At 42.1% G+C, this 13,124-nt stretch overlaps 1 protein-coding gene across 6 annotated transcripts in view; it reads right to left on the minus strand.

Moving 5' to 3' along the window:
* Nucleotides 1-5,980: 5,980 nt before the first annotated feature.
* Smco4 (single-pass membrane protein with coiled-coil domains 4) overlaps nt 5,981-13,124 on the minus strand; it is a 68,621-nt gene continuing 61,477 nt past the window's right edge. For 3 of the 6 annotated variants that reach the window (XM_021252574.2, XM_021252589.2, XM_087212275.1), the window contains one exon: nt 5,981-6,778. In XM_021252574.2, the coding sequence (XP_021108233.1) occupies nt 6,517-6,696 (180 nt within the window). In that variant the 5' untranslated portion in view covers nt 6,697-6,778 and the 3' untranslated portion in view covers nt 5,981-6,516. Of the gene's footprint in view, nt 6,779-7,067; nt 7,188-7,571; nt 7,702-13,124 lie in introns of all 6 variants that reach the window. The other 3 variants (XM_021252578.2, XM_021252580.2, XM_021252582.2) reach the window with 3 other exon arrangements.

Consider the following 13,124-nt stretch of genomic DNA (forward strand, 5'->3'; position numbering starts at 1 on the left):
TTATTTGGTAATCTTCTATTTGTCTATCTTCTATCTACTGATAGCATATATAAGCAATGAATAATAATATGCCTTCATTTCCTCAGACTTCCCCTCCATTGAAATAGCTGGCTATTGTTACTTTTATTTATTTTTCTGGTTACCCTTTACTATAAAGTATATTATCAGCTTTAAGTAATTTTAAATCCTAATAAGAGTAAAAACATCAGAATATGTATGCCACCTTTTCACTTCCAACTGATAGCATTTCTGAAACCATAATTTCACAAGTATGATCATAAAAGTTAGTTCTAAAACTTACAGTAAGTTCTCTTGCTGTAGTTTCTCCATTTACCTCTTAAACTGTTTGTCCTTTACCCTCATAGTTTCCTCATAAAATGCTCATAAGAAAGTCTTTAATAAATATAATCCCTCCACATTCAGCAATGTTTATGTGTTATCTTCATACATGTTAGTTTTCTCCTACTAGAATATACACTATGTAAAATAAGGAATATTTTGACAAGGATATTTTGCTCATTGTCATATTTCCAATGCCAAGAATAGTACTTAGCACAGTTACTGTACTATAAATATTTGTAAAATAAAAATATTCCAAGGAAAAATACAAAAATTTTTTTTAAAAGCTCTTGGGCTAGGCTTTTCCTATGAACTTAGGAGGTATTGTTATTCTAGTGTGTGAGAACTAACTGAATTCTACACCCAGAACTTTTATTTTTGGTTTTCACACATTTGACTCTGAGGTGCCCATATGTGATTTTGTTTATCCTTACGGCTTGTTGAATTTCTTGAATCTGTTGATTTATATTTCTCATCAAATTTGAAAATTAAGCCAATTTTGTTTCATGTGTGCTTTTAAAAATGTACGTTCTGTGGAGTGAAAGGATCTTTATCTATGAGATCAAGTTTACTAATTTTATTACTCAAATCTTCCACACCTTTGCTGAAAGCCTGCTTGAGCTCCCAACTCCTAAAAGGTGTATCTTAAAAACTCCAACTAAAATTAATGCATTCTTCCCAGAGTTCTGTTCATAGTCATTACTTTATATATTTTCAAACTATATAACCATCATTATATCATCTTTTTAAATTAAAGTGGTACCTCGGTTCACAAATGCAATTATCTTCACCATTCTGGTCGCAAACCAACTGGATGAGAACCAAATCAAATTTTCCCTTAAGGTCAACATTGAACCTAACCACTGAATTTGATTCTGTTCTCATCTAACTCAGTTTGTGACCAGAATTGTGGAAAGAATCAAGCTTGTGAACCAAGGTACCACTGTACATTACTAATATATGTCATCCTTTGCCCCTCATGAGATATTCATCTTATGCTTCTTTGTACATGCTAAAACTACTGTATGGCTTTTGTTGATATTGCCAGCCATACCATTTTATTTTCAGTCTTTTCTACACTTTTGCTTTAAGTATGTCTGTAGATATTGCTATGTCTTTTAAAATCTAATCCGGGAGGACTATGTGAGTGGAAATTTCAGTGCCTTGCATTGGGTGAAATGAAGTGGGAGGCTTTCAACCAAGCCAGTAATACAGCTGAAGGCAAAAATATTTCAAGGTGGAGGAGTTTCAAAAGGATTTCATAGTGGGCTTTCTTAATACATTCTATTCTGAACTAGCTGATGCCTTGAGAGTTAGGTCTGATCCCAAAAGATTTAATGTGCTTCCAAAACAGCTGAAGTGACCACCATGTGGCCAGTTGGGCTGTTTCAACTAGAAAAGGAATATTCAAAACTTAGAAAAAAATTTCCTTCCTGGGAGAGTTTAAAGACAGACCTTTATGAAATGAGAGGGAAGTAAAGGCTAAGGGAAAGAGAGGCTTGACTATGACGTTATGGGACATTCAAACATTCTTTTGGCTTTACATTCCTCAAGTTATTACTCAATAGCTCAGTGTTTTAAAAGCTATTTGACAAGACTGGCTCCTTTCCAAAACACTGGCATGCAGGTGGGTAATACAGATGACCCAATTGAAATACACTGAAGTCAAAGACATTTGCCATGGAGAGTAATGAGAAAATATACTAGAACTGCTTACTGATTTACAGCAAAACCCATAAGAAAAAACTAGGGGCCTGTAGAGTAGGTAAAGCAAGCCTCCTATGTAGTTGCTCTGCCTGACATATGAAGTACACAGGAACAGGAACAAGGATCCAAAGGACATGCGAACCTTCTCCAATTCTAGTACAGATATTCTGGAGGGATTTAGAAGAAGCCACTCATGTATTTCCTTGATCTGAAGATTCTGTTATCTTATTTCTAACATTTAAGCAATAGTCTGTGACAAATTCTGTAGAGAATATTGTTCAGAATTCAACATGATTCCTGAACAAGAAAACAGCATCCATAGTAAGGCACGCCAAGTCTGGAGACACACCATGGGGGGACACTTTCAAGGCAGAGCTATAGGGGATGTATGCACATATCATGGTACACCTCTCCAGAGAAATCTCAGAGCCATAATTTCAAAAAATTTCCTTATTTCTTCCTTATTCCTTATTTTCCTTATTTCCTTTATTATGATCACAAATAATGAAGTGAGATCCTTTAAGGGAAGCAGAAAGGATAATCATCTGTTTAATCTTTCCAACCACTCAAAACAAGTGTTAGCACTCCAATTTACAGATAAGTCCAGCTGCAAGTTTTCTTCCTGTTCAAGTTTTCTTGCTCTTCTGTTTTGGGGAAGAAATTATAGAACCCATTAGATTGAACTTTGCCTTCTCAGGTTCAGAAAATGAGACAGAGCAAGCACTACCTTTGTAGAGCACTGGGCAGACCAGAGAGAGGTATGCAAGGCTCCTTAGTCCTCCTATCTCAAACTGTTGATTCTCTGAGTTCTACACAGACTATTCATTCACATAGGGATGTTAACTCTACATTCACAAACACTTTGGGATACAAGAGTTTTTATGAGATTATGGCCCAACACACTATGGGGTGGGGTTGGGGGGGCTGCCAAGTGCCACATTCTGAGAGCTGGACTAGGTCTGAATTTTTCAGTCTCATACTTCCAAAGATTGCAATAATGGACCATCAAAATTTTGGTTGGTCAGAGAATGAGCAAGTACACACACACCCATCTTAGTATTATGATTTTAAAAATATATCAAATGACACTTTTAAACCAAGGACAACTTGTTTCTATTCCTGTTTCCAATCAGATTTCTCTTCTGGAATATCCTCTTCAAGAAATGTTAGACTCTGTAATGATTCTGAAAGCCAAGAGTCCCAGATTCTACTGCAGAAACTCCAGTTTGACTTTGTGAAATTCTTAATAAAGCATTTAGTTTTGCCCTTGAAGCCACAGAATAGGAATAATTTGGAAACTCATGTCTAAAATCTTTACCAAGTGCACCTACATGAGAGTACTATTTACCATGAGAATTGTTAAAATTCCACCCAGCAAGTCCAGAGTAAATTGGTGTCTCATTCTTGCCAGGAGGTGACTCACATCAAAGTTGTATTAACTTTAAAAGTCCATTTTCACCCTGCCTTCACCAAGCCTGCCTAGTAATTGCCTTCTGAAAATCCAGTTCAAATCCACTAGGCCTCCCAAAGGATAAGAAAGAGGGAAACAGTGAAGAAAATGAGACTCTAAAGCGCCTAGCGGATCTAGTATACAGTGTGTAGTGTTATGTTGCTCTGCCAAGTAAAGCCTTGGGAAATAGGCCTTCATTTGTGTTCTGTAAGGTTTTGAGCACACTGAAAAGGAAGGTATAGTCATTCATTGAGCATCTACATTGTACTACAAATGATGTTATGGCCTTTTCATATGTCAATGTGCCCTCTCACTATCCTCTAGGTAGTAAAATTAACCTTACTCATTAGACATGGTATACCTACAACTCAGGTTGAAGGCTAACAAGAGGTTGTTCAGCTAGAAAGTGGGTGACTTAGGATTCATAAATGCCTTTGTTTTCTAAAGCAATGTTCTACTCACATCATATTCAAAATCCCCTAAGCCAAGACCCCTTGGAACAGATACTTCTCCTAGATGGCTACTGAAGCAAGGCTTTTCTCCCACATAACAACAGATCAGAGATTGTGCCCTGTGCTGGATAGTACGAAGGCTGAATTTATCTGAAGATGGAGTATTAGGCTGTTCACTGTGACTTTACCAGACAAGAGACTGTTCTAATACACCTGTGTAGTAAAGATTTCTTGAGATCAGGAGAATGAAAGAAATTATCACTCATTGAAAACAACAGACGTATCCATTGTCTGATAAAGAGCATGGCCTCTGGAGAGAGACTTTCTGGGTTTAAATTCCATTTCTCGTTTTGCCTCAAAATAATCCACTGTATTTGTGTGCACAAAGATGTCTGGGTAAAGGGGACAGGTGGATGCATGAACAAAGCTGGCCACATACTGGTGTTTGCTGAAGCTGGTCACTGAGCACAGGAGTTATACTGCATATGTTTATGTATGTTTGAAATTTCCGTATCAAAAGCTTAAGAAGAAACAAACCTGGGCTCCTTCATTTACTAACTGAATTACATAGACAAGTTTCCTGGCCTGCATCAGCTTCCTTGTTCATAAAATTGAGTACTAATCATACACACCTCACAGGGTTGTGAGAGAAATAAATAAGTCAAAACAAACATAGAGATACTATTACTATTTATGCAGTAACTACATCGCAGGCATTATTTCAGTTTAATCCTCCCAGCAATCCTATGAGGCAAGATCACATGAAGTAGACTCAGACATTCCAGCAGGCAAATCTGCATAAAACCTCATTTTTTTGCTCTAAAACCTCATTTTTCATTAGATGGGTCACCTCCCTAAAAGTGCCTTTAGTAGTTATGCATAGATAGGGAAACTGAGGCTTAGTGGGGTTAGGTAATCACAATTCTGAGGGGCAAGCTAAGTGCAAATCAGAAATTAAACATCATGCTGACCATGCTTTTCCTACCATGGACAGGCTGTCCTCTGTCTTCTCAGCATGCACCCTGGGAGAAGGGGACAGGCAGCAGCCTGGCGGCCACTGTTAACACCAAAAATGACCACAGAATCTTCCTTCACATCTCTGAATGAGCAGGTCCTTGAGGCAGTGGCTTTCAATTTTTCCCAGACCAAAATGCACCGAGACTCAAAACAAAACCAAATGAAGGGGAGGAGAGGAATTTTAAGCCAGTAGCCCCTGAATTTGATAAAACATTTTAGTAAACCTCTTTATGGGGCCACTGGCACTTGAGAGAACATAAAGAAGCACCAAGTCTCCCCAGAGCTCTGTGAACCTTGCAAGTCCGGAGTCTCAGGATGTCTGAACATCAGCAGCTGGCACCTTTCCTTTCCTCTTCCTGCAAGACTCACTCCAAGAGACCCCAAGTCCCAAGCAACATCCTTTGCCATCAGTGAGCAAGTCATGCATCCACCGAGATTAGAAAAGCACTTCTCTCCCCACAAATCTCTCTGTAATCAGCAATGACAGAGCAAAGGGACTCCCTCAGTTATCACAAATCTGACTTCCAAAAAGGCTGCTCCATCAGGAATCAGGACCTAGGAACCATGCTGCTAGAATAAAATGAGGCAGCCTGTCCAGCATGGCCAATGTGCATTGAAAACTCAGCTGAAATGCCAACAATTTGCATCCTTTCAGTTAAGAATAAAACCAAGCCTGACCTTTATGCCAGGACCACTTTGTGTTGTGTTTGCAAATGCAGTATTTAAGTAGGAAAGGCTAACTGGGGCAAAAGCACTTTGGTCATATTCCAATTAGAACTCTCACTTTTCTAAAACAAATCAATTAACACTCACTTTCTGCCCCTCTCAAGATTCCCTCCCTCAGTCTTACAATGATCCAATCAAAAAGCATCATTTTCCTGAAAGTACTGAACAGCAGGGAAGAAGAGAAGTAGAGAAAAGCCTCTGGGACAGGAAAGTGGAGAAAGGGCCAATGCCCAGGAAAGGGACCCCACAACCAGCCAGCACCTTTTGGCAAAACATGATAAACACCCAGTTTAAGACCAGTATATCCTTTATTCAAAAAATAAATATTTCACTTTGAATCAACATATTTCAAATCACATTAAGCAGAAAAGAAATATAGTCCCTTTGGAAATTGTGAACAAGTAGAGGAGAGTCATGTTCCAGACAATGGGGATGAGGGGAGCATTACTTCCAACTGCTTCATGACCTAGAGAGGCCTCCTCTCACCAGGAAGAGCTACATACCGATTTTAGGACAGACACGGGGACACGGGGACACACGGACACGGACACGGACATGGACACACGGACACACACACACACACACACACACACACACACACAGCTTTGAAGTCTGAAAGGCACATGAAGTGGACCATAAGGTGTATGGCACGTTCACTGATAAAAAGTTCCCTCTTCCCTCCCAAGAAAAGTGGAGAAACTTTAATCAAGTTGAAGACCAGAGAAGACAGGAGTGCTCCTGCTCAGAGCTCAGCATCAAGAACATCTCTGCATATGAAAGCCATTTTTCCTTTGCTTCCCCTTCCCCTCCTGAGGAGTCTAGGGCTCACTCTGTGATGGTGGGGCGTGTCGCCACATACACGAACACAACGATCAGCAGCACCACCACAGCCAGTGTGGGCAGCACCACCGTGGTGATCTGCTGCCGAGCCTCCTGCATGGCCTGCTTCCGCTCCTTCTTATCCTTTGACGTCTCCTTCTTGGGTTTTCCTTTGAGCTGCCGCATCTTTCCTGGTGGATCCTCAGAGGACGTATCCAGAGGGGCTTGAAGGAAGGAGCACACTCCTCTAGTCAAGGCAGGGAACCTCCTGTAGGAAGAACAGTTGTGATCAAGAATGAACAGAGTGAAAGAAAAAAAGAAAATGCAAAGTTAAAAGCAAATGTAGAAGGAAAAATATCTGTAATTTATAAAATAGGGGGTAAGAACAACAGAGGTCACACTGAGCTCTGAGCCCAAAGGCAACAACTCAGTATTTTCATTGATTCCTTTACTCCTTGAAGAAGGATTCAAAACCTCCTGAGCACCTACTACTGCTGGATATGGCTCCAGAACTTGGAGCACTGGAGGACAGGGATGGAGGACAGGGTTGTCCTTACACAGAGGGTGTACGATGGGTTACAGGCACAGTGGAACCTGGCTGAGTCCAAGATTTCACCACCTGCTCAACCTATGATTCTCTTGTGCTGAGTTCTGTAGCTCATGATGATGCCCAGGGTCTATGGAATGAATGAAAAGCCTTACATAAGTATGGAGCAACATCTCTATAAAAGTCTGCCGCTTAGTTTTAGGAACAAAAATAAGAGTTTGGCTGATTTACACTGCAGAGTTGAATAAGTCTTTTGGCATCTCACAGATTTCCCCAGAAAACCTAGACAACCAGACTCAGAAAATGGGCAGGACAGGGGATGGTGTGAGGTCGCAGGTACATGATGCAACAGATTCTATCATTATCACTGGATGCAAGCAGTGGGGCAGGAGGTGCTGAGTCAACACTGCTGCCCCTTCGAAAAGATGCAGCTGCAGCATCATCTCCAGGATGAACTGTTCACAGCCTAGCTTTTTCGTTAGCTTTTTTTCACTCTCATGTGCATTTGACCTACCTTTTAAGACTTACAGCAGGTGGAGTAGTCTCTAAACACAAGGACAAACGGGGATAGACACTGGGCAAGGATATAACAAAGACAAATTTCCATTATAACTTCCTGGCAGATCAGCACAGAGCTAGGGTTCCTTGGAAACAAAACAGCAGTGTTATGTATATCAATGTTCCTTGAACAAAGTAACTTTTATGTGTGCCCAATTCTGTCCCACAGAATGAGTGGCCTGTCATCATCGTGATGAGGACAATGACATTTTACATTTCAGTGATTGTATTAGGTATCAGAAAGTAGATTTTATGGCAGGAAGGACCTTTTTGATACCTTCCTGTTTTATTACAGGGATGCTAATCTCTTATCATCCCCTAGTCCCATATAAATACACAGAACATTTTTTTTGTTTTTTTGTATTATCCACAGTGTGGTAGAATTTCTTACAGTGTCCAAAAGAAAATATAAAGTTCAGGACAACCCCACTGGGCAAATGTATAATTTCCATCAAAAAATTAGGAATAGTGGGCTAAAAAAATACCCACTTACTACAGTTTGGATCTAGAATGTTCCACAAAGGCCCTGGGCTTAGTCCCTGGTCTATTGTGAAGTACTTAATGGGAAGTCTTTAGGTCACTGAGGGACCTGCTCTTAAAGTGAATTTGGGGACCTCAGCCCCTTCCTTTTCCTTTTTTGCTTCCCCACCATGAGATGACCAGTTTTGCACTGCCGTACACTCCTGCCATGATATGCTGTCCACCCTGCCACCACCAGAGGCCCCAAAGCAAAGGGTCCACCAGATCATGGACTGACACTCCCAAAACTGTGAGCCAAAATAAACCTCTTTTTTTTTTTTGGTACCGGGGATCGAACTCGGGACCTTGTGCTTGCGAGGCAGGCACTGGAACCACTGAGCTAAATCCCTGGCCCAACCTCTTCTCTTTATAAACTGATTGCTTAAGGAATTTCGTTACAGTGAAAGAAAGCTGACACAGAAAACTGCTACCAAGAACTGAGGTAGCTGTTTCTATACCTGAGATAATGTGGAGAAGCTTTTGGAATTGGTTTTCAGGAGGAAATTGGAAAGGCTTGGAGAAACAGACTAGAGACAGCAAATGCTATAAGCAGAACTTAAATGGGAAATTCAAATGAGGGTGCAGAGATTAGAGTGCTCATTAGGAATGTGAACGGTAAAGGCTATGCTGAAGATTCGGCTGGAAATGAGGATTATACTGAAAGCTGAACAAGAGGCCACCCCTGTTCCACTGTGGCAAAGAATCTGACTACATTTTGTCCATCCATGCCTTGGAATTTGGGGGAAAGTTGACCTTAAAGATGATGAACTAATTAAACTGGTATAGGAAATTTCAAGGCAGCACAGCATTCAGGCATTGACATGGGTATTATTGGCTCCTTTTAGCCAAACTTACAGGGAGAATCAAGAGCACAGAGGAGCAGAGCAAAAAGAACTGAAAAATTTAAAGTTTGGCCAGAAAACGAGCACATAAAGGTGCAGCCACTGCTATCAAGAAATCAACCAATAACAAATGGTGGTGGGGGTGTGGGGAGAATGGACTCCTTCTCCATTGTTTTTGGGAGTACAGACTGGTGCAACTACTGTGGAAATCAGTATGGAGATACCTCAAAGAACTAGGGCTACAGGTCCCATTTGACCCAGCTATTCCCCTGCTGGGGATCTTCCCAAAAGAATTAAAAGAATCATACCACAGTGATACATGCGCACCCATGTTCATAGTGGCACAATTTTGTAATAGCTAAAGCTTGGAAACAGCCCAAGTTCCCAACAACTGGAAAATGGATGAAGATGATGCGGGTTTTTTTTAATAAAATGGAGTACTACTCAGCCATAAAGAACAAGAAACTAGAGACATTTATAGCGAAATGGATGCATATTGAGGCCATACTCTTAAGTGAAATAAACAGGACAAACAGTTTCTCTAGTGTGAGAAACTGTAAGTGTAAATAAGGATTAAAAGGATTAATAATGAATAATTGATAATTTGAAATAGGAAAAGGTCCAAAGGGGTGGGGGGGGTGGAATGGGAAGAGGAAAGAAGGGAAAGGAAAAATTATGAGAAAAGAAAAAAATGGAAATGAAGTCTATGTAAATAGGGAAGGGTGGAGGGGGTGAAGGGCGCAAAAGTAATAGGGAAAAAAATAAAAACCAAGATACATCATGTACAGGTACAAGCACCCAATGATAAATGTAAACGTATTGTATACCTAAACTGTACCAATGAAAGAATTTTAGGGAAAAAAAAAAAGGTGCAGCCAAGGAGAGTACAGTTGAAGAGATGAGAATCCTAAAAAGAAGCCAAATAGCTGGGCATGGTGGCACACTCCTGCAATCTCAACACTCTTGGAGGCAGAGGATCACCAGTTCCGAGTCCAGCACAGAAAACGCAGCAAGCGACTAAGCTCAGTATGAATGCCCTGCATTCAAATCCAGTACTGAGGTGGGGTGAGGGGAGAAGTCAAGCACTTTTCTTCAGAAAAGAGGAAAGATGCCTAGAAAGCATCTCAGAAATCATGGTGGTAGCCATCACAAGCTCAAAGGTACAGAAATAGAAATTTCTTGCAAAGGCTTTCCAGGGCAATCTTCTGAGAAAAGAGCCCTGGGCACCTTGCTTGCCCAGGACCACCATGGAATTCATTCAGTGTTCAGCTATCAAGGCACTCAGAGGGTAGTACAGCCACAGTCAGGCAGTCCCAGGTATAATCTTGCTGGCTGAAGAATCTGGCATCATCCAGGTGATTCTGGTTTTGCAGACGGGCAGAAAGCAGATGGGGCATGAAGGCTTCCACAGAAACTTCAAAGGAAACCCTAGGCAATCAGGCAGCATATGGCAGGGTCAGAAGCCCTGCAAGCAGTCCCTAATAGGGTAATGTGTGGAGCTGTGAGAGTGAAGCCAAAGCTGCAATGCCAACCCCAGAAAATTAGAGATGGCAGGAATATGTGATGTCTGATGAGGGAAGCTGCGGGCAGTATACAACATCAGCCCGAGAGAGGCCATGCACTCTACAAGCAAGCCCTCTGGAGTCCCTCACCCACCATAGCATGCTCTTCCCACATGCTGGACCAGGAGATTTAGAATTTAATGTCTGTCTTGCTGAGTTTCAGTCTTGCTTTGGTCCAATCCCTCTTTGTAATTTTGCTATTCCTCCCTTTTTGAATGGGAATGTTTACCCTATATCAGTGCATCTTGGGAGTAATTTGTTTTTTGCTTTTATATAGGGGTCACAGCTAAGAGTGTGCCTTGAGTCTGAGGAGACTCTGGAAAGGACTTGTGAGAGATTCTGTAACTGTTAGGACTTAGGGGAACGTTGGAGATAGATAGAATGTATTTTGCATTGTGTCTTGGGTCCAGGGATAGAATGCCCTGGCTTGAACTGGAATGTCCCCAAAGGCCCATGTGTTAAAGGCTTGTTTCCCAGTCCATGGTACTGGAAACTTTAAAAAGGTGGAGCCTATGGATGGTCTTTAGGTCACTGAGGGTTTGCCTTTGAAGAGTATATGGGGTCTCAGTTCCTTCCACTTCCTTTCTCCCTTCCATTTCACTATCATGAGGTGAATGATTTTGCTATGCCACGCACTCCCACCATAGTATGCTGCACATCCCTGCACCAGAGGCCCAAAAGCAGTGGGTCTCTAAAACTATCAGCTAAAATAAACTTCTTGTCTTTGTCAGTTGATTATCTAAAGTGTATTACAGTGACAGAAAGCTGACTACAACACCACTATTACTTTCTTAAGGTCAGACAGGTGTAGGAAGTCCTGACTTTACCAATTTTCCTTTTCAAATCTTTCAAAGACCTTTCAGGCAGACCTGTGTTTAGCTCAGAATATACCACTTACCAGCTTAATGGCTTTGGGCAAGTGACTTAACTTCACTATGTCTCAATGTCATCATCTGATCAATGAGAACTTGTATCTTACAGAATGATTATGAGGATTTGAATAGAAAATGCACCTGTATGTGAAGCTCTGCCGGTGGCAGTGGGGTGCAGCCCTCCCTGGCTGGCTGAGGCAATACCACCAGGCACCAACAAGTGGCCCTGAGTAGAGCTTACTACTGACCTCCAAACCTCAACAGCCACCTGAGAGGTCATAACGGTGGAGTCCACCCTCACAGGACCATGTACTTGAGGCTACAGACTGAGAAGGTGCCACCAGAACTGACCCCAACTATCCTGTAAGTTTGATGGACAGGCATACCTACTGCAGAGAGAAGGAAGCCAAAGGACAAAAGAGAAAAAAAGTGTCTTGCCAATGGTCATCTGGTCTGTAAACAACAGAAATGGCTTCAAAACGAGCAAGGGACAACATCCCACAGTCCATCCTCTTCCTGAAACTGTCTCATAAAGTTGGTTAAAAAACAAGCCATTAGAAGCACTCTGATTCTCGGCTTTTTCCACGTGGAGCTAATGGCCTGTCAGACCCTGCAGCTGGCTCCCACAGGGCCTTACAGGTACCAGGCAGCCACATGGGCCCCACATTAAGAAGCACTCAGCTGCTCTGGCTAACAGTGCTGGGCCTAACTTTCTTTGCTCCTTTAGCTGTTGTCTGTAGCCTCCCACTCATGTGCATTGAATGTTGACATTCAAAGGTATGAGCCTCACAATGGCCAGCTCTTGACATTTGTAAAATGTATTCAAAAGTTCCCAGAGGCTTGGAAAAACGACTTGGGTTGCCAGGCATGGTGCAAGTCTGGTCAAAATTTAAGGGACAAACACATAGTTTGTTCTTGTTCACCTGTGGGGAGGGGGACAGCAAGGGAAAGTGCATCTCTGAGATGATAACTGAGGTGAGGGACCCTGTATCTGCCAGGAGGGAAGCTGGGAAGAGCACGAAGCAGGAGACAAGCACTTGAGCCAGAAAGGAGGTAGTTTATTGCAGTGAGAAGAATGAGAAGAGGGACAGAGGCAACTTAGGATAGCAGAGCCAGGTCCTCCATAGTCTCACAGGCCATAGTGAGGAATCAGGCTTCATTTCAAGACAGCACAAGGCACTTAAGGGCCTTGTGGGAGATGCAGGTTTTAGAAGCTCTCTCTGGTTTATCAGTGGGGAATGGGTCCTGAGGAATGAAAGGGAGGCTATGGAGCAGTCTAGGGGTATGGCAACAGCCGGGGCATGGAGTGGATCGGTAGTAAAGGAGAGGAGGATAGTTATGTGCTGGAGACACAACTGACAGGCCTCTGGGATGGAACCACTATGGCCAGTGAGAAAAGGGGGCAATAAGGATGAATCTAGGGCTTGGAGCCCGAGCCACTGGATAGGTAGTAATCGCATTGTGTGAGATAACAGAGAAAGGGACATGGGGCAGGTAGGGAGCAATAGGGCAGAACAGATTAAAGAAGGAACATTGTCACACCTGTCCAAGTGTGAGGATGCTTACTGGCCACTGCCATAGGAATACTCAGCAACACGGAAATATCCAAATGAGTCAGAAGCTGGGTCTGGGTTCAGGATCCACATTTAGAAGCCATCAGCTGTTGGACTAGGTGAGATTGCTACAGCAAGTTAAAACAGAGGAAGGCGCCCAG

Source organism: Heterocephalus glaber, unplaced genomic scaffold (genome assembly GCF_053883595.1).
Source record: "Heterocephalus glaber isolate CG9 unplaced genomic scaffold, H.glaber_assembly_v1.0 deba00001429, whole genome shotgun sequence".
NCBI classification, from domain to species: domain Eukaryota; kingdom Metazoa; phylum Chordata; class Mammalia; order Rodentia; family Bathyergidae; genus Heterocephalus; species Heterocephalus glaber.